The 23254-nt window shown below is 38.0% G+C and overlaps 1 protein-coding gene and 1 long non-coding RNA gene across 11 annotated transcripts in view; one reads left to right on the forward strand and one right to left on the reverse strand.

The window, feature by feature from the left end:
- LOC149782746 (uncharacterized) overlaps positions 1–8962 on the reverse strand; it is a 130464-nt gene extending 121502 nt beyond the window's left edge. For 3 of the 10 annotated variants that reach the window (XR_016414448.1, XR_016414447.1, XR_016414445.1), the window contains exons 1-2: positions 8486–8962; positions 7921–7989 (exon numbers count right to left, since the gene is read on the reverse strand). This is a non-coding gene — a long non-coding RNA (uncharacterized LOC149782746). The other 7 variants (XR_016414446.1, XR_016414452.1, XR_016414453.1 and 4 more) reach the window with 7 other exon arrangements.
- On the forward strand, positions 313–7767 carry LOC149782751 (uncharacterized). Its single transcript, XM_089934241.1, has 4 exons — positions 313–358; positions 4556–4669; positions 5777–5875; positions 6949–7767. The coding sequence occupies exons 2-4, from the start codon at positions 4570–4572 to the stop codon at positions 7224–7226; spliced, it is 477 nt and encodes a 158-aa protein (XP_089790367.1). The 5' UTR covers positions 313–358; positions 4556–4569; the 3' UTR covers positions 7227–7767.
- Positions 8963–23254: the final 14292 nt, after the last annotated feature.

A 23254-nucleotide genomic window follows, 5' to 3' on the forward strand; every position in this document is an offset into this window, starting at 1 on the left:
AAATAATACGTCATTCTTCCAATTTGCATAGATTTATTACCCATGTGCAAATATAGATGTTATTTACACAAATGATTGTCCACTGTAGCTTCATATATATATATATATATATATATATATATATATATATATATATATATATATATATATATATATATATATATATATATAATCACGACATTCTAAACTTATCACATGATATCACATTCACTTTTATTTACACTTTGGTTATTTTGATGCACGACAGTAAAGATGAAAACCGTACAGGTAAAAAATAGTAAGGCCTTGGGTATTTCCTTAATTTATATAGGGAACGGAAGACAATGTGTGCATATCACCCAACTGCAGTTCCGCAAAGGTAGGACTTATTTATTAGAAAAACAGTTCTTTTTTTTTTCTCTCACGCTTTAGCGTTAATATGAAAAGCAGGTTTGTAACGTTATATATGTTATCATAACATAACGGCAGTATATTTCTATGTTGACATTCAATCTTCCCAATTACAATCTGAATACCATTTTATCGTCTGAGTTCAAATGAATTAGGTTATGTACAACGTTCAAACAATGCTTCCATTCGAAATAGTCATGTAAATATATGTAAATTCAAAACTTTCTTTTGTTTATTGTTTGTCTTATTTCTGTTTTGTAACTGCCTTTGACAATCAATCAGTGACATTCGAAGCACTTAGGCAAGTTAAAAATCAGTTTTGCACTGTTCGTAGTCAGTTGTATGAGTTTAGTTATACTTCGTGCTATCACCTAGCCGCCGTTGGAATCCAGCGATAATGTTTTTCGTTCTGTAGTTTGTATATTTGTACCCTATAATTACTTCTGTCTACCTTGATTTTTGCTGGAGAAATCTTTAGTAGTTTTTATCTTTAGACAAGAGTTAGTAACTCGTCGACAAGCTAGTGTATATGATATGCACACATGCTGACATTTGCGACTCAATTCTATCTTCTTGGTTGGCTACAAGGTGGAGGGGGCATGCGCGCGTAGAAGAGTCGATGTGGGCTTTTGGTGCGGCGCTGGAGTTAGATACTCAGTAGGGGACGAATTATGATTATCATACCTGTATGCTAATATTCTTACTCTGCGAGTATGAAATAATATTGAATGTTACACAAACGCTTCATACGATAACATGTTATTTCATTGATACCAAGTAGGTAATATATAACACATGTTTAGTTTTTACAAAATACAGAACGTGTATAGATGTAACTGATATTTCATATGAATCAGAATATGATAATAAAGGTGAGAGAGAAAGAAAGAAAGAAAGAAAGAAAGAAAGAAAGATGAAGAACTGGATGCTGCGAGAGATGGTGTGGAATCAGGGCCGGCCCTTAGAGGTGGGCGAGATGTGCCCACATACAGGGTGCCGCGATCAGGGCCTCAAAATGCAAAGTTCGAGGTGGGTTGATGGTGGTAGGACAGGGGACATTTTTGGCGCCATTGGCGCCGTTGTTAAGGGGTACTAAAGTGGGGTTTGTGTGCCGGATGCAAAGTTTGCACAAGGTGCAATTTCTCTTAGGGACGACCCTGTGCAGAGTATTCCTTTATTTCAGTACTTAGGTGGATAAATAAATGAATAAGTGATTAAAAATAATGAATATCAAGATATATTAATTAAAAAAGATAATTAATTGGTTTACAACAAAACTACATCCTACATAATCATAATTGTAATATGAAAATGTAAATAAGAGACTATTGTGTCGTGAAATTAACTAACAGACTATTGTATTGGTAGAGATATTTTTCAGTTTCAACATTTATCTTAAAAGTTGCTTGAAAGCAGTCTAATCCTAGATCTTGGTTGCACCATTTATTTCTTTTAATGTGCCATTTAACAAGAAATTCAGTTACAATAAATAATGAATGCGATGTTTTTAGTTCCCAAGAATTACAGTTTTAAACAAAAAATGAAGATTTAAATTAAAATAATTTGTGATCAATTATTTAGCTCTTTCCAAAATTATTCACTTTACTAATTTCCCCAAATAGGCGCGTTATTGTTTTTATATATGATAGCTACATTTATTTGAATCTACTCTGCCTACTCTTTAAATAACCGAATTTGCAACAAATATATAATGCTGTGCTATGCACTGAAAATATTTCAATGTCATACGTTTTATTTTCTTCAAAATGGTAATTCCCCTTCTTCGTAACATTTACATGTTGAAGTTATTTCTCCCTCTTTTGAGTTTCAAAAATCACAGAAAAAATATCACAGTCAATTTTACACCCTCTTCTTTTCCAGTTAAGCAATGCATATGAGATTGAATGCTACATGTAAACTGAGTAACATTTTCTTTATGAGACACGAATAAATTCTGCTAATGCCAATGTATTCTTGTTTTAACCTCGAAGAAAACTAAATTTTTTTGTGGGGTGGGGCTTTGTTTGAAATTTGTAAACGAATTTAATTTACCATCATTATCAGTTAAGTGTATCCTATTTTTAACACAGCAATTAAAACATTTTTTCTATGAAGCATTGCCAGTATGCATCAACTAATTTTGCAGCGAAACTGGACAAATCTAAGTGAGTGTACTAGACCTTTATTCATGAAACATAACAAAGCAGTTAAAACATCCTCAAAAATTCGATTGGAGGTAATATTTTAAATATGAGAAAAATATTTCCCAGCAAAACAATTCTTTGAAAATCAAGATATGCCAAATAGGTCCATTTTTTTCGATCCTTTTGAACAATCATCTCATTTACATGGTGTTTGGAGATTTTATAAAGTCAGTGAAATATATCATCTGGAACCCTAACCCTCTAGCATCAGTATTTTTCTTTATAATTACATTTATTCGTATCTGGACAGTGTTGTGTATATTCGATTTGCATTGGGATTTAGGTTTTTAATTCATTATATGATGTGGGTTCCGTAAATTGTGTATTGTAGCTGTCCTTGTCTAAAATCAAGTTCACTGGCTACCTGACCAGAATAATTAATTTTTAAAATTCTGTAAACAACCAATGCCTAGCTTATATTTCTCAGTGAGTGTAGAATAAATGTTAAGATCATTATCCTAGTCTGAGTCAATGACATCATGTTTATCATGTTTGTATTGTAATTTTAGTAACAAACCTTCTTATAATAACTAGGATTGTTTTAGAAATGAACTGTTGGTTCTCTGGCTATTCTTTTATGTCTTTGTTTTTTATATATATAATATTGTTTACTAGAAAATTTGTATTCTTGCTGTTAGATCTTGCGGAATCATTTGCATTGTTTTCAGTTCCTTATTTGATTTGGGTGAAATTATTTAATTAAAATATTCTTCTCTGAAAATACAAAGTGCTCTATAATATTCTTGGACAGAGACAGTAACCGGGAACTATATTGATTTAAGCACGGAAATTTGGATTATATACAGTTATTCAACAAAAACTGTAGGCATATCCTTACAATTCAGATCATTGGGTACATTAGTACATTAAAGACTACCAACCATTACAGACATATCAACACCTTCAGCGTTGGAAATTATGTGGGATACCAATAAAGTTTAATCAAAACGTTATTCATTAGGACTTGTGTTAGTAAATCTATGATCATTTGGGATTTAAGTTATTTTTACATTTACACTTTGTATTCTAGGGAAATAAACTGTATGTTGAATATTACAAAACTTGTTTGTTATCGCTCTTTTTTATACTTGTATCAAGACCATAGAGTCGTAATAACAGGAACAACATTCAATCGAAAACAAGTTGCGTTATTGGTTTTCTTAATGAATCCATTTTATATACAATACTTAATAAAAACGTTGACTTGCAATTTTTAAAATATGGTTGTTTATTACTCAAATTGTTGTAACAAAAATCCGGAGGGTTTTTTCCTCCTCAAACCTTTTCTTCAAAGACATACCGGGCTGAACTGTGCTAAATCGCCATTAATATATTAATCAGGTCTAATTAACAGAGCACAGTGAATTAGAAATAGAATTTTTCTTCTTATTTGTTTTGCAAAAGCTTCGATAAAGTGATAAGTCCAAAACATTTCCTAGCTATTCTGAAGCAGCTCCCATAATTGCACGTTAATCGCTCCAGTGGCCTAAGTGTTTAGAACTTCCAACTCGGATGTGGGAAGTCGCGGTCTGTATAAATTAGTCTTATTTGTATGTTGTATATGTTCTGTATATATTAGTCTTAGTTTATGCTGTTTCTGGACAGTATATAATATTTTTTTATGCTGTATCTGGACTGTGTATATTAGTCTTTTTTATGCTGTATCTGGACTGTGTATATCAGTCTTAGTTTATGCTGTTTCTGGACAGTATATATTATTTTTATTTTATGCTGTATCTGGACTGTGTATATTAGTCTTATTTTATGCTGTATCAGGGCTGTGTATGTTAGTCTTATGATATGATGTATCAGTACTGTGTACATTAGTCTTATTTTATACTGTTTCTATACTGTATATATTAGTATTTGTTATGCTATAGCTGAACTGTATATATTAGTCTTATTTATGCTGTATCAGGAATGTGCATATTGTATTCTTTACATACATTTTCTATTCACAGCTTATAAACAAATTATGCATGACTGGTTGACTTTGGAAAAAATATCCTTCGTTCAGCATGTAGCACTGTCATTTGTTTGGATCATAATTATTGTTTTGCCAAATGTTTTAGCAGGTAAGCTGATTGGACCGTTTAGCTGTCGTTATAATGTCTTGATTTATACAAGCTAAAACTGATATATCCAATGAAGCATTAAGAAAAATTCGAACTGTCTTAATCCTGCCCCACTTCAGTTACACTGCATTATTGCACTAAGACATGAATGAAATGGAGACAAAATGCTTTCGAACAATTGAGGTTTGCAATTTTTAAAATGCTCTATTTGCTTCCTTAGCCAATTATATTTTATTAGCTGAAAAGGAAAAAACAAATGATGAGATAAAACTGGAAGTCTTTTGCATGAGGAAATATACATAAAATCCAATTAATGAAGTACGCATTGGAAGAAAGAACAGCAACGTGGCCAATGACTCCTAAAACATTGAAAGAAAAACATTGCAATGTCTTTCTTGATATTTTAGATATGGGACCACTAATTATTATACAGCCTGAGAACCAGTCTACGGGTGGGAAAATAAAAACCTAGAGTACTAAATATTTTGAGATGTGCACATTGGGTATTAAATGGATTTTGTCTTCCCATAATGCATTTCATAAACTTAAATCTATGTTCTTTTTCTTTCCATAATACATTGCATAAACTTAAATATATGTTCTAATGTTTATTTTCACACCGTGTGTTTAATTTCCTACTGACAAAATGCAATATATAGTCATAGTGCGAGACTATGTTAATAGGTTTATATCAGTTAGTCTCCTTGTATAGGGGACCACGACGTTTACAAAATGCTGAGAAACATATGTATTTCAAGGCTGAAAAAGGTCTTTAACCCTAATGAATGTACACATGTGTGATTTGTATGCCGACATTTGCACATTTGTTATTATTTACCTCCCGAAAGCTTTACACTACATCATCATGGTTTTCTGTAAACGTTACACCTTTCTATCTGAGAACACATTCAGTTCACATACGATATGACAGTTATATGATTGTGGTTTTCTACAAACATTATACTTTTTCTGACGCACAACATATTCAGTTCACAAAATATGTTACCGTATCCTGGCTTGCTGATAACGTTATACGTTTATATCTGACAAACAACACATTCAGTGCACATAACATGTTAAATAATCTCATTTCTTTTTTTTCCTCAGCAGCCTGTAAAGAAGACCAGTATTTTGATTCATATACGGGCAACTGTGACCCCTGCGCCCCTCTCTGTGCGGTCAAAAATTGTTCTCATATATGTCCAAGTAAGTGTTTGTCCAAAAAACCCCACAAATAAACAAAAAAACAAAACAAAAAAAACAAAACAACAACAAACAAACCAAACAAAACAAAACCAGAAAAAATTACAAAACCCAAACGAAACATTAATGAAATATTTGTGTTCAATTGCTCTCTCAGCAAGTGCTTTAGTGGGACTTTAGTTTCTCAGACACTGAATCACAGGTTCATAGTATATTGACAAATTAGCGCATTTAATCAGGGGTGGGGGTGGGTGGGGGCAGCGCCGAATTGAAGCCTGTGGAGGTCCTTAGGCAGTCGAAATCTTCCACCCCCCTCGCAAATTATCTCTTAATACGTTTTATCAATATTGGTTTGATCCGTTGTCGAGGGGCCCCTAAAAGGGGTGGGACCCATAGGCCGGTGCTTACTCTGTCTATTCGGTAATCCGGCACTGCGGGGGAGGGGGCAAAACGTCAACACTATCTGATTAATCATGCAGTTTAAACATATAACATCATAAAGTTGTTTACTTTTAATTTTAAACGTTTATTGCCATTATCACTAAAATGAAATTACATTATAATCACACCCAACCATCCACCACGGTTTTTATACGCATATTATTTTAGTGACGGGTAAATTGATTGGGGCAAAGCTTTTGTAATCAAAAATATCATTTTGTTGAAAACCATATATAGTCCTTCGTTACCGAAAATATCTCTCTCTCTCTCTCTCTCTCTCTCTCTCTCTCTCTCTCTCGGGGCCCCGAGTGGCCGAGTGGTCTAAAGCGCTCTCCGTTACGGATTACTGCCATCTCACCTCTGTCTGCGTGGGTTCGAGTCTCGGATTCGGCCAATGTGGGTATGTGAGAAAGCTTGCCAGTAGCTTCTCGAGGGTCGGTGGTTCTTTCCGGGGTTTTCCCGGGTTCTTCCTCCACCATTAATACTGGCCGCCATGTATAGCCTATCGTGTGCTGAAAAATGGCGTTAAACCCTATAACAACAACAACTCTCTCTCTCTCATGTTGTGCCTGCCCTGCAAAGAATAGATTTAAATATAATCTTTGAGATATATATATTTTTTTTTGTCATTCCAGATTACCAGATACCACGTGTGTCAAGTCTAGTGCAATCCGATGTGCCGTATAGCAATTCCTCCCTCGGAAAAGGATATTTTGTGATGATAATAGCGCTTTCTGTGATTGGTTCTGCAATATTTGGATTTACATTGTACAAACTATATCATAAAAAGAAATGTTGTTTCAAAGAGATCTGCGAATTTGCGGTGACGACTGATCCGATCCAAATCGCAGAGCCGTGTATTGACCTTGAGGAGGAACAAATCCCGATAAACACAAATACAGAACACGTCTGATTCCTAGTGAAAACATTTGCTGCTCACCCCTCAAGGGATAAATCTCTTTTCAAATATATACTATCAACTTTTAGGTCGACCACACACGGCTATTATAGTTAAGATATTTTGCATAAAACTGAGTTCAGTCTTACTTGAAGTACATGCAGCTGTATAGTTGAAAAAGCAGATCATATCTATTACAAGTTTCATTGCACACACACACACACACACACACTCACGCACACACACACAATTGTATTATCCGCCTTTCCATAAGTCTGATTTCATTATGTTCAAGATACAAACACCCTTTCGTGTTCTCAATACGTAAAATATACAAACAAAAAAGATAAAAATACAATACTTGTAGTGTTGTGTGGTTGTGCTGGTATTAATCATAAAACAGCCTGTGTCTTATTAGATGATTAGTATAGATGTTTAGAACATTAAAACGCTCCCATAATAATATTTGAATATCTAAGTGTTGCTGTCTACAAAAGTGCAGCAATGGCAGTTGGAGCTTATTAATGATGTGTACACACACACACACACACACACACACATACACACACACAACTCTAAAATTTTACTTACCTTTAGTAGTCTTATAAATCCATCCTAATTCTTTGTTCCAAATATACCGTACTCATAAAGAAGAGAATATGTGACAAGATAGGAAAGATATTAACTTCACTGAGTTTCCATATCATACCTCTTTTTTCTTCTTCTTTCGGTGTCTTCACAGAACTTTGGGGCCCTTGGAGGGAACAGCGTGCAATACCTTTATCAATTTGTAAAAAAATTGATTTAGTTAGAAACAAAAAATGTACAGAATTACGACATACAAAAAATAGTTGTTCTCAGGACGGAAATTACTGCATATATTCACCAAAAAAAGCCCCTATCACTGGGCACAGTCACCCAGGCACCGTTTATCTCCTTGTCCTTACGTTTGAATGGTTAGGTCGTTCTCACAAAGAAATGCACTAAAATTTCACATAACAAAAATACAAGAAAATATAATAGCCAAATCTGTCCCGGGCTTTCCTTTTGTTATGGTATTTGCTTTGGTCTGGCGATTATTCCCGGAATCTTGGGGCTCTCTTAGGGTATAAAGTGTGATCGTTTGGCGCAAAATAGCTTTAATTAAAATACATTTTAATATAATCTGATATTGTTCAAAATTACAAATGTATGATTTGAAATTGTTCATAAAGATCGACAGTACTAAAATTTGTCTAAAGAGCAATTGCCGCATAGAAAAACCCCAAATATACCTTATCACCGGGCACAAAATCATGGGTATCGCTTATCGCTTTTGACATACATACGAGACTGCCTTGCGTTTGAAGGTGAAGTCGTTGTCATTAATACAAGCAGTAAAACTTGCAAATATGGAAGAGATGCCCTACAGTGTTGAAACCTGTGCACGGGGATTCATTTAGTTCCGGTGTTAATGGCATGCTGTTTAAAAAAAAAAAAAAAACGAAACGAGACAATATAGTAATCAACGGAAATAAGACATATCAGTTGCATCAATTTACATTGAAAATTACCCAGACGCACTAGCTCCAAAAACTGTGTCCTCGCGAACTTGTTGGGAGTGTGATGGGAATTGGGAATTCGGTTTGTGGTAGGGGTAATGTTGTCTTAACTGAATTACAGTTGATTCTTTGTTATTATTTTGCTTTTATAGCCAATGGGTGGGTATCTAAATAATCTGAGTGAAAGGTGTGCAGTAGAATATGCGAACCCTTGAGGAAGATAAACTCTTGTGAACAAAAGCAAACATATTCTCCTCTTAGATAAAACAGAAAAGATTAGAAAGAAGTCAAAATTGTTTAAAAATGTATAAAAATAAAAGACAAATATAGTAAAATAATGTCAATAGTCAGATCTTAATGCGTATGTAAATCACGTTCTTTAAGAAATTCAAAAATTTCCTTAGTTGGCACCCGAGGAGAAACAATACAGTTGACGTAAGAAAACACTTTCGTCTCTGAAAGTCTATACATTTAATGACAAACTGAGTTTGGATGTTATTGAACAGTGGTCTTATTTAGGGTTGATCTGAAAGAATGGTTTAACTGTCTTTACAGAATTTGTTGCTATTTTCTACCAAACAATATAACAATTATTTTTTCAGTCTAAAGAATTCTGGACTGTATACATATAGTTAACCCTTTAAATAGCATGGGTGGGGGATGGATAAAGTGTTGGTTGTGTTTTAGATTAAGGAAGTGAACGTGGACAAAAGTACTTCATATGGGTGGGTGACTATGTGTGATTTAAAACCGCTAAATTTCATCAGTCGCAGCTACTTGAAAACTAGGGCTTTCGACATCCAAAAATATGAAAGTACATCAGCAGAAAGCGACTTTAAATCATTACTGTTTTTCCAACCATGGCCGAATTAAGGTCCTTGTAGGCTCTAGGTATTTCTTTTAATAAAACGATTGACAGTGACATGACGCTGCCTCTTTGTGTATAGACTTTTCAGTACCATGGTTGCATTGGCCCTAGGCACAGTGCCTATACTGTGCCTATTGGATAATACAGCCCTAGGCACAGTGCCTTCTGTGCTTGTTTGATAATACAGCCCTAGGCACAGTGCCTATACTGTGCCCATTGGATAATACAGACCTATGCACAGTGCCTGTAATGTGCCTATTGGATAATACAGTCCTAGGCACAGTGCCTGTACTGTACGTATGTATTGCTGCTTAGGATGTTGTAAATTTAGCATGGCAAATAAATAGAAACAGGAACATCTTAACATTTGTAAAAAAAGATGAAAATGTTAGAGATGGAAATCATATTGAACAAAGACCCGGATAAATGTATTACACATGCGTTTACATAGATACAGTCTTATAGAAGAGAGTAAAGCTATTACGCAAAGGTTGGCAATAAAGAGACACGTACCTGTCCAGCGACAAATATACTTCCTCTGGTCTAAAGCGATCACCGTTACAGATCACTGCCATCTCACCTCTGTCTGCGTGGGTTCGAGTCCGGGCTCGGCCAACGTGGTTATGTGAGAAAACTTTGCCAGTAGCTTCTAGTGGGTCGGTGGTTCTACCAGGGTTTTTCTAGGGTGCTTGCTCGACCTTATATGCTGGTGGATATGTATAGTCTAAGTAGTGAAGTGGGATACCCTGGGGTCCATGGCACTTCTCTATAAAAATGGGTGCTTGTACCCTGGGGTCTATGGCAATTTAACATCGGGAATTTAGCATAGGGAATGTATAGCGACAATGTATTGGGACTGTCTAGGGTCAGTGGAATTTAACATGTGTGGGATACTCTAGGGTCAATGGGAATTTAACATAGGGAATGTATAGGGACAATGAATTGGGACTGTCTAGGGTCAATATGAATTGAACAGGGGTAACGTCACTGTACTGGACACTGGGGAAACAATGACAACAATGTTGCAAGGATCTGACCTCAATCGAGTGGAACAGTGTTGCAAGGGGCCGACCTCAATACGTGCTACTTTTAGGGACAAATACAATAGAGACATAGACAAAGAGACATGGTTAGAGACATGTATAGAGACATAATCATACATAGAGTTATCTACATAGATTTATCTACATAAATGTATCTACATAAATCTATCAAACAAAAAATAAACTAAAACATTTTGGCAAGAGAGAATAGGCATCTTTTCTAGACAGTTGAGAGGCTGTGTTAACACCACTCAGTTAACATAGGGAACATCGCACATGTCTTCTTCTCTTCCTCAAACTTCGTCTGATATTGGGACCGTAGATTAAGACTCGCATCAGACATCTGACATACATGGGGTAGTCAAGGTGGAACGGCATAGACGACACGAGGGTAGACGATTCTACATTAATCCATCTCTTGTGAAGAGTAAAGGTGAGTGGAATGAGGTGAAACACGGTTATTTATAGTGGAAGAGCAGATCGAAACGGATTGACTTCTTTCACCAATCCTAACACGCGTTACAAAATTCAGTCAGAGTGCGGAGTTTGTCTTCCAATCCGAAGAGAGCTGCCTGTGACATCACATTATAGGTGCGCTAGCGTCTGTGTGCAGTGAATCGATGTGACATTGTTAGGATATGACGGAAACTACAAAGACGATGAATTGGGGTGCACCGACTGTGGTGGGACGAACGTATGCCGACAAGAACGACACGGCAGAATGGAAAAGGACCTGGGAGAACATTCGACAATCGGACCAAGCCAAACAAGGAAGAGAAGAAGAACTCCTGTTACAGCAAGCTGGCCTATCAAAAGACCTCTGTTGTTTCGAGGCAAAATTTGAAAGATGGAAAATACATTCACGTCTATCATGCCGATGGACATTTCGATGCCATTACCAGTATCACCTCATTCCTAGGATACGATTATTATTGTGAGAAACGTGACTATAGTTGTAACAATCGAGAGCAACATAAGCATTGTGGATCGAAATGTGAGGGATGTTTGGAATCTGAACCATATCTTATACGAAAGACAAAGCGAGTACATTGCCCGACTTGTCAGCGCACTTTTGTCAGCCTTACCTGTTACCAACAACATCTGAAGACATAAGGTTCACACCAGAAAAGTGCTTGGCAGCTCTTGATATTGTGCCCTACTTGTTTACAAGGCATACGTAACAATAATACCAAGGCAGACATTTATCCAGAAAAGACAGGATGTCACATTTGTCACCTAATCGTGGACTTGGAACACGAATGCTACATTAAAAAATACAAACCCCAAAGGAAGGATGAAGAAGGTGACCAGAAGAAAGGGAATTTCATCCTTCTCAATTTCGAATGCATGCAAGAGACTGGCATTCACATTCATAATTTTTGCGTTTCTCATCGAGGGTACGAGAAGTGCATTCAAGAACCAATCTTTTGCCATTGCCCCATCTGTAGTAAGTTTCCTTGAGGACGTGAAAAAATCTTTCGGGGATCTAACATGCTGACCGATTTTGCCCAGTAGATGTTAGACCCTATCGTCGAAACGTGAAGTCAAGAGGACATCGAACGTTATGGAGATTACCATCGCTATGCCACGGTGATGGCTCACAATTTCTCGGACAACGATGGACAGTTTCTTCTGAATTACTATACGGAATAATGCGCCGGACGTCCTAAAGTCGCATAGAACGGAGCCAAACTCATTTCCATGCAAGTGGGACAGGTGTAGTTTAAAGATTCGATGAGTTACTTGGAAACGCATTTGAGCCGAATGCCTAAAACAATTGGAATGACAGAAATGGCCAAAAGTTATTTCCACACTTTTCAATACCAAAGCCAATCAACACGCCGTTCTACCCCATTTGCCTGATGCTCACTACTACGAACGCAACAACATGAGCACCGAACAACGAGAAGCTTTCTTCGCTTGGTACCACATTCACGTCTCGGACCCCTTCGACGTTCAGGAAGAAATATTAAAGTATTTTCGATCGGACGTGGACATTTTACGACGATGCTGTGGAAAATTTCGAGAATTGTTCATCAATCCTTTCAGAAAAGACGGCACCATTGCCACCGCAAACGATCCATGCCCGATAATACCTGGCTGTCATCCTCCCTCAGTCGACTAATTTTGTCAAACGTCAATACTCGGTCAAAGCTCTACGCTGGCTATATTACTTGTGCGACAAGAAAGACAAATGAATCCAACACGCCCGAAACGGAGAAGGTGAAAAGACCATAGGAACGTTTTCCGTGGATGGATGGGACTTATAATACCCTAAGATCGCGTACGAGTGTTTTACAACATACCATAGAAGACTTGTACGAGGCTACGTGTCAGCGTCGCTTAAAGTTAGAACAGCAAGGATAACAAGTCCTGGAAATGTGGGAACACGAGTACGATCACCGTTTGAAAACCGATCCAGAATTTAAGCGCATCGTGGAAAGTTACAAGTTAGTGGAATCTCTGGACCCTTGGGACTGTTTGTATGGAGGACGAACGAATGTCACCTGTTTGCTGTACCACGCCGACGAGGAGAAAGAAGAAAAAATCAAATACTTGGACGTGTGTTCGCTGTATCCTTACGTGTGCAAATATTATCACTTTCCGCAGGGCACCCACAATTGCTGACGCAACCCATTGACGAGGAACCCATTTGACTATATGAAGGATTGATTAAATGTAAAATCTTGCCTCCAACCGGACTTGTATCATCCCGTTTTACCTCATCAATGTCAAGGAAAACTGACGTTTCCTTCGTGCTGTACTTGTGCCGAAATTTGTAACCAAAACCAACCTTGTCATCTCACTCAGGAAGAACGAGCATTGACGAAAACGTGGGTCAGCGTGGACTTATTTAAAGTTTTGGACCAGGAATATCAGCTGTTAGAAGTGTACGAAATTTACCACTTTCCCAAGACATATCAGTACAACAAAGGCGAGAGACACAGAAAGGCATTCGCTACAGCACACATTATCACCTTACTGGTTGTTACCCTTAACGTCATACCACCGTGCAGCTACCACCCTACGGATGTCATCCATGCCTGAGCAGAGAGCCTGTGAAAGAAGAATATTCGTTCCCTGTGCGTTTGTCTGAATTCCTCGACTTTGAAAGTCGATTCCAAACCTTCCAAGGCAAGTGGGCTTAATATATGGGAGGACCTACCCCCGAAGCTGTAGCCAGAACCGAATTTATCTACTTTGGGCGAAGGTGATAAAGTCAAGTGTTTCAGTTGCGGTGTGTCACTTTACGAGTGGGATTAGAACGATTTAGCTTACCTGGAACATGCTTGATGCTCTCCGCACTGTCACTATCTACCTTTGGTGCGACCCAAGCGATATCTTCATGGATACTTTACAAGAGAACATTCATGGTTTGCCTGTGGAGTTGAGAACGCATTTATCAAGAGTTTGTCAAAATGCAAGTCAAATGCAAAGAACAATTGCATCCGTTAAGCAACCAATGTTTGAACCACTGATACCTGAATGCTGTAAGAGGACTGATTCTGATGAAAGCATTCCATTGGTCAGACACTGATCAACTACCCAAGGACAAGAAAGATTGGTTTGCTACTGATTCTATTTATAACAAGATAGACTTACTGCAACGATTTCCAGAGGAAGAGTTAGCGGGTTACCAAAATCTTTTACGCAGTCTAATGTTGATTTGAGAGGAGGCTTCTCTACGGTGTGTGGTTTGCAAGTTAGCGACTAAACAATTTAGATTCACCACTAGAGTACGATCAGATCTATGTAGAAAGTACACTTATTTCCTGCAACAAAAGAAATACATTGCTGGGAATGTATAGTTTAGAAGAGTACATTCAGAATCTACCTCTGGAGTTGAGAGAACGCATTTACCGAGATTATGTCAAAATGCAAGTAAAACTTAAGGAACAATTGCATCCGTTACGTCACCAATGGTTTTACCACTGGTACCTGAATGCTATCAGAGGACTGATTCATTTGAAAGTGCTTTAATCGTCAGATATTAATCAACTGCCCAAGGGCGAGAAGACATTGGTTTCTACTGATTCTACTTACATAGTGTCCATACTACAATGAACTCCAAAGAAAGACTTAGATGATTACCACAATCATTTACGCTGTCAAATTTTGTCTGTATAAGAAAACTCTATGAGGTGTGTGGTGTGTGACCTAGTGACTAAACTATTTGGATACGCCAACGGAGTACGATAAGTTCTGTGCAAAAAGTACACTTATTACCTCAGGCAAAAGAGGGTATAAAACTTGCTACTATGCCACGACCTTTATCAGTCGTGATACAACATACTCCGTGGAAGGACGTCAATGACACTATTCAGACAGTGGAGGATTACAAACACTATTTATGAGAACAGTGTCCTTGGAATTGGAGACGTCATGCAGTGTGTGTCTTAGTGGCTTCCCTTATGTGGTTTCGTTTATCAGCCGATTCCTGGTGGGTTCTCTACGATCTGTACCTACCACCAAAAGCATGAGGGTGGTACCTTTAAATGTATACAAGAGACTCATTCTGTTAAAAGCCTTGCGCTTTCGTCTCGATACTTCTCTACCTCTACGGGGAGAAAACAAGATTCGTCAACTTTTAGTGACTGAAGATGTTTACGAAGATGTGCGTGTAGCTTATGCCTTACACCCTCTTTGGCAAGATGCAAGTGACTGGAAAAGTTTGGGGTTCGAGGCTTGGACAAAACAAGTGACAAACCTTGCCAAAGATTCGTGTTAATGACTTCAAAAGTTCGGGAAAAAGGTAACTTTTAAATCTGTGTTAACCACAGTGCCAGAAGAACCCGACACCAAGGAAAACTATCCCAATCAGGACAGGACCATCACTGACATGAACAACCCCGAAAAGCCATTCCGGGAGGACATCTGTGTGACTGTGCCAAGTGTAGAGACTCCAAGAACATTATCCAGTATCCCAATGACACCACACCTTCGTCACAAAAAATGTCATATAGTTACTTCTTTATATTCCACTTTGATCGTTTTGATGTGTATTTTATCGATGTACTTAACCATTTGACTTTTATATAATTTTGTCTTTCTTGTTCAATTATTAAGAAATTTAAATAAATGTGTCCTGAAAAGGTATAAAAACTCTTGTCTTGTCTGTCTTCGTTTCAAAAGAGACATCATCTTCAGTATGGCTACCTCTGCTGTCTATGCTCCCTCTTTCTCCACTTTCAAAGTCATTGACAAAAAGTTAGATCGTGCTAGTTGGGATGCCTTATATCTTCGCCATCCCTTTAACACGTTAATTGCTGGACCGAGCGGTTCAAGCAAAGCCGAATTTGTCAAATGATGGATCGAACATTCGAACATAAACATAATTTGATCGATCGTCCATCTTAAGGTACCGTGTGGTGTTACAAAGTGTGTCAATCGGCGTACAGCCTCCTGCAAGAAAGTCAAGGAGATTCCATCGTGTTTGTAGAAGGCATTCCTGGCGAAGAAGATGGGATCGTGTACGACTCCAGTCAGACCCATCTGGTCATCTTCGACGACATGTTAGGAGAAGACAAAGAAGAAATTAAACTGTGGTTTTCACGCAAAGGGCATCACCGTAATGTCAGCGTCAATTACATCACCCAAAATTTGTTTCAACAAAGTAAAGGCCATCGTAATATCAGTCTCAATGCCCAGCATGTATTCTTGTCTAATAGCCTTAGAGATAAATCGCAAGTGCAAGTGTTAGCCAAACAGTTAAGATAACCTTGGCTGACTCATAAGTACGAGGATGCTACTGTAACCCCTCACGCCTATTTACTCGTGGATTTAAAACCCACTACCCCCACTTATTTGCGATTTCGTACCCATCTGTTTTACCACTGGTGCCAAGACGGAGGACCAGTCGTGTACACGTCCCCGCCGACTTACAAAAATCTATAAAACCTCGGACACTTTTGGTCTGTCTCACACATCGTCAACATGACGTTCCTTATGTCTCATAATTACATCTAATTGATTAATGCCTTGTACGGCATCATTCGCAAAGAAATATCCACTAATACGTGCTCGTGTCTTAAAAGCCGCTCTCATAGAAGTCTCACGATGGTTTACGGTGACAGCACGTAAATTACTTCAAGGTATCATTCACATTCATCATCAAACCAAGCTCTTTTTTTGAGAGAAACAAAGTAGGCTTGACACAACTGGCAGATCCCCGCATCAACATTCAAACCCAAAAGCAAATCACTTTGAAAACTGAAGGTAGCGGTTCTCTAGCAGGTGTCATCATTCGTTCTCTCTTAAAATTGGATCCCAATGCCCCAAAAGTCATCCCCAAGAATAAAGCCACTCCCGAACAATACGTACATAGAAGAAAAAGAGCAGTGAGGTCAAGGCCATGTCACAGCCCCAGTAAAAGGAAGGTCCCCAGAAAAGAACCAAGAAATTAGATTATATCCGTAAGAAAGGCACTGCAGGCAGAACTCAACTTTACACCACCAAAACATGACCTGCATCGACATTGACCGCGTCTTCAATAGCCTCAGGTTCTTCCACTTCTCCGTTGCTTGCGATGCAAGCCAAAACCCGATTTGACACCGGTCTTTCCGAATTTGATGAAAAAATGGAAACCCGTGTCTCTAGGAACTTCTACTCCAGTTGTGACACCCTCCTCCTCTTTAGCTGTTGCGGCTAAAGCTAAAAATAAGCACTCTCTCCCAAAATCAAAGTCCAGGAAAAATCGGGCATGTTACAAAGTTTACTGGATTTATCCAAGCAAGAATTGACCGATTTAGTCCGTTACGAATCCCTCAACATCGAGTGATGCCTGCTATGAAAATTATACGGCGGACCGATAATCAGTAGCGAAGCATATCACCATTGTAAAGAAAGACCTGTATCAGACGATAGGCATCAGTGTTTTTGAGCTCCTGAACGCATAAAGACGTCACCTAAAAGAAGTGCAAACCACCACCACCACCGCCGTTCTCCTGCCCAAAAAAGGGAAAGGAATAAGAAAAGGACAGTCTCGTCGTTTGGCTCTGCGTTCAATAAAACGCTTAGCCATGCATCTGCGTCTACTCCAGAAAAGAACCCATCGTCCAAAGAAAAAGAGGAGTAACCAAACGTGAGAGTTTGTTTTGCCGGTGCTGCGATAGTGAAGGAGTTCTTCAAATAGACTGGTCACTACCCCAACAACTCCTCCAAAAAATACTTTAAAAAAAGTAAGGTAAAAGGACGCGTGCCAAGTCGTCAATGTCAGTGTATTTTTTGTGTGTGATCCGGAATAAACAAAGATGTCACCCCCAGAAGTAATCCCTCTACTACCCAAAACATTGGCACGTGTTGTCCGTTCTCTCAGACGAGACCTTTGGAATCTGATGAAAAGACGAAAACTTACTTTAGTCGCCTACGAATGATGGACGGAATTCCATCGTTGGCAAGAACAGCACACCACGCTTTTACTTCCAAATTCCCATTTGACCGAGATGTCTCAGTTACAATATTAATTGCAATCGTTGATGGATGGCAACGATTTTTCGGAAACGAAAAATTCGCAACTGCACGGCAAAGTGTTGCGACGACTTCAACACTTTCGCCAGAAAGCTTTAGACGAAACAGCTCCACCGACTCTGAAAGGTTTTAAGACTCTGATAAAAATTCCATCACGCCCCTACATTGACCATGATAGACGCAACCCTGCTAATGCTTGCGGAAGAAGACGTACGAGAAGTCTTTTAAACACATCAGAGGCTCTAAACCCTAGTAAGATAGCAGCGTCATTGTTGACCCCTTCCCCAACACCCCAACGAGAAGAATTCAAAGCAATGGTTAAAAAAGATGATGTCCACTCTCCTTCGACAGAAGTGAAAGAGAAAGAAGGGAAACCAGAAGTGAAAAAAGAGAGCAAGTTAAAAGCCATCCCATTACCACCACCACTACTTTCTACTTCTACTACCATGGCACCACAGACACGTAAAGCCGTTTCCAAACCACCACCTCACCGCAGAAGCCAGAGTAGCTTCCGCGAAGAGTGGGTGACTTACTGAAGAGAAAGGGTGCTGATAGAGCATTAGTTAGCCAGCATTCACTAAGATCCAGCCCATCCTGCGGGATACGAAGGAGTTTAGAAATTGTATCGTGCTGCCAAAACCTGACTAAAAAGTGTCCGTTTACCTCAAGTGCAACGATGGTTACAAGAACAAGCCATGTACACCTTACACAAACCTGTTCGACAAACATTTTCCAGAAATCGCACCACAGTAGGGCATCGATCATCAATGGCAATACGATTTAGCCAATGTCACTCGTTTGACCGACTACAATCGTGGCTATAAATATTTGTTTTGTATCATTGACGTATTTTCCAAATTTGCCTTGGTCGTACCATTGATGTCCAAATCAAGCATTGAGTTAGTGCCTGCCCTAAAACTGATGTTGAAACAAAGCTGTCGTTACCGTCTTCAATGGCAAACCGACAAAGGGGCCTAATCTCTGAACCAAGCTTTCCAAAAAGAATTGAAGAAACAATACATTCATTTTTTCACCACCGAGAATCCTGAAACCAAGCCCGCATCGTGGAACGTTTTCAACGCACCTTGAAAGAACGCATGTGGTAATATTTTACGCATCAATATATTATCAAGTATATCGACGTCTAACCGTACCTGGTCAAAGCGTACAACTAATCTTACCATCGGAGCATCGAAGATGCTTCCGAAAAGTGACTTCCGACAACAAAGTGATTTGGAATAGGTTACTAAACATTACGCAGTATTACTTAAGGAATCTTTTATTTCCAAATTAAATCTAAACATACCACAATTAAACATTCCATTATATTATAATATAAAATATAAAGACCTCACAAAAGTGTTGGAAAAATATAAACTTTACCGTTAAAGTCTCAAATATTAAAAAGTGCCCATTCTTTAAAGAAGTTTGCGAACACATATGATTCTTACCTGATAGGAAAAGCTAGACCTGTTCTGACTCGAAGAACGAACTAACCCTTCAAAAGCCTGCTTTTGTATTTATACAGTTTTTGGTTTTGTTCAGTCCAGTCAGAACAAGACTCTTGATCTTTCCCATGGCCATCGTGTAAACCATCTGCGTAACTCGTCCATTATTGATATAATAATTTGTCTGTTCAGCAGCTTCTCCCCAAATCTAAATTGCTGACATTTAGATTGGAGCGAAATGTATTTTATGCTGACAATTGTTGACATTTATTTTATGGATTTCTGCACCTGCTTCTAAAGCGAGATCTTTATAAAATAGCATAAAGTTATATTACACAAATATATAAAATTTCAATCTTACTACTTTTACCTAAATGTTTTGTCTTAATAATACACTCCGGGTCATTTGAGACGAGTCCTCGAGGCTCGATAGAAGAAACAAATTACATTCATAAAGGTGAAAGATCAAAAATAAAAAAATAATTGAAACAGTCGGTAAAATTCAAAATATACAATGAAAAAAAAACATTAGCAGCATTTAGTGAAGTTCAAAAATACAATGAGAAAACTTTATCTACATTTACGACAAGTCTTGTTAGACGATTATCTCCATAACAAGATGATTATAAATTTTTGCCGTGTGGTAATTTCCTGTGTGGTATTTTAATAACAGCAGCACTTAACATTTCTGATTATCTTACTGTGTATTTGTGTTTTGTGCATGATTGGTTTTAATATCCTTGAGTGCGGACCGTTGGGGGAATTTACGTATTCTACCTGGATAAACGAGTTGAGGTGTATATGTGTTGGGACATGGTTGACAACGTTCTGTGCGATGCTGAGTGCATCGGGGACACGCAAAACTTGGTCTCACTTGTTTAGCCAAATATTCTTCGAGATTATGGGCATCTCGGCATAACTTTTTGAATTTGTGATAAGGAATTTGTGGGTTCTGTAACAATGAAAGTGGTAATTTAGCGGAACGAATATATAATTCGGCCATTCCGGAGTAAACATGGGTTAGAAGTTGATGAAAAAACCCTAGAAAGGAAGGAATCATAGCAGAAGAGGGAACAATACCCGAGAGTAATTGCGCTAATGTTTCCTCAGTGAATAAAAGGTAAGCTGCAATATTATCAACGTGAAAAAATTAATTTGGATTATTATATAATGTAGTGCCTTTGTCAATCGATAAAAATAAATGCCTAGCTACAGTGATGTCGAATTTAGCCATATGGAGAAAAGATCCTCTCCACCATGGATTCTGAAACGCCTGTAACACCGGTGAAAGGTCGACCACTTTTCGAGTACATGGGATCGCAGAACAATACTCTTGTTCGTACCGAAAATTAAGGTGATTGACTCTTCCATCCTTCACCCGTTGCCTTAGCTGATCCTAGTCAAACATTTATTGCTTTAAAATGAATCAGAACTGTCTCCCACCGCACGATTCCTTCAGTATATGTCCAGTGTTGCAGTGCTAATTTCGACAAAAACAAAACAAAACATATATAATTTGTAACCTAAATATTTTCTTATATAAAAGTCACGGTGTGTCCAAATAACGTAAGCACAAAAGGGCTGGCTAAAAATTGAACGAAGTTTGTATGCGGATACAAGATCAACACGAAGCGAGGTTGGCATGGTTAGTTCAGAGTTACTGTTTGCTTTGGTGAGCTTACAACCTGTACATCTGACACGTAATCGTGGTCGAAGATAACCCGTGACTTGAAGGTTATCAATCATTGATGGTCCAGTAAGGTTCCAATATGAAAGACATAGGCTAAGCTGAAGAATATCAACCATTACGCATTGAACTCCGCAGTAATTTCAAGACGAATATAAGTTCGCAAACTGGATTGTGAAATCCATTTATAAACTTGTACAAGGGCAATTGTAAATGTCATGATTGAAACTGAAAAGATCAAATGATCCCAAGTGAGTACATCCGAAACAGTAGTAAACCTATCGGGAGGAGAACTCGTAGATACAATGGTATACTGGAAGTTAACTATAGATTTGGCTTTTGTCGCTTGTGCAGGTAACAGTGCAGTCGACAATACTCTAAAACGCCATATGAGCCAAACAATTGCCAATGTGTTACGAATAGACAAGGAAAAACGAATTATAGTCATAATATGTAGGGAATCAAACCAAGAATTGCTGTCAATCACGATTTGAATGGTCGCTGTCGGGACGACATTGGAATCTGCAACGCAATATATAGGTCGCGATCCTTACGCGTCGCTATAAATGACCCAAACTGATAATAGTAACGTGGATCTTTCGGCGTTATTGAATAACCCAGATACTCGGTATATATAATGGTCTCGATTTGATTGATTGATTCCACTAAAACATGAGGTGAAATCAGTACAGCAGGTAACTTGCCTGCTGCCAATTCAGCTGTTGCTAATTGTAATTTCTCTACTTCTTTCCTAATTTGCTGAGATTCGAGCATTTGAATGGCAATGACCTCTTCTGATTGCTGATATTGTTGACGTATATTTTCTTCATTTTCAATCATCGCTTTCTCGATTTGTGAGATTTAGGCGGAAAAGTCACCTCCATGTCGAGCAAGAGCACCTAGAATTTTATTATTCTGTCTCGTCAGCATATTTATGTGACTTGCTAACATGGCAACGAACCCGTTGTGGCCAACCCAAATAGGTTTTTACCTATTTCACCAGTGAAAGGCACAATTGCCCTTTTTGACACATTTGTAGGCTGAAAAACACCTTCTGGTATTAACTCATTAATTAATGAGATTGTTGTGTTAAACTGTGCATTCATTGTAAGACATATTGCATTTAACTGTTGAAGAAGGGAATTATTGTATGAAGAAGGGAATTATTGTAGCTACATTTTACATCTTTAACACAATACTCTAGGTTCGACTCAAATGTTCCCTGAAAGCTGTATTTGAAAAGTGTGGATCTACTTATCGGCTGCACAATATACTGGTGGGAGAGACTGGAAGATAACTCCATAGTTCAATCTTTGCTCATCCACTGCAGACCCTAGATTCAGTGTCAGGAGAAGCAGCCCTACGACACAAATCCACATTCCATCCATGCCTTAAGGAAAAGAAAGAGGTTTTAAGAGATTTGCCGGCAAGAGAAGAAAAAAGAAATAAAAGACATGAGGAATTGACGAATTGGCTGAAAGGACCATACTTATCTCTCCCAATTACGACGAACTTCCCTTTAAATTTCGTATTGAATTCAATGAAGAAATATTCGACCTAGTAATTTTTGAATTAACGGATCTATGTATTGTTTTGTTTGTTTCTGGACAGTCTCTCGAGGTGTAAGAGACACATCTCGATGTAAAGTCATTTCTTTCCCAAAGACTATGTAATAAGGTGAGTAGCCAGTTGAGTTAACTGCTGAGGTCATTCGGAATGAATATCTCAGTTGCGGAGGATTATCATAGACTTCACATAAAATAATAATTAAATTCAGGAAACAAACGATGATATAGTAAGAAAAAAAATTAGTTCTAAACAGTGTGACAAGAAAATAAGCGCGACTTTGATCTCGATGCTAAATTTATCTTGACAATGAAACAACGACAGAATAATCATTGTGGGAGCTGTAACACAGTAATGTGGTAGTATTCAAATAATAATCCAAGACAATTTACCGTAAACAGAATTGATAGTAGACTTGGTCAC

Source organism: Sinohyriopsis cumingii, chromosome 15 (assembly GCF_028554795.1).
Source record: "Sinohyriopsis cumingii isolate HCF-2022 chromosome 15, ASM2855479v2, whole genome shotgun sequence".
Taxonomy (NCBI): domain Eukaryota; kingdom Metazoa; phylum Mollusca; class Bivalvia; order Unionida; family Unionidae; genus Sinohyriopsis; species Sinohyriopsis cumingii.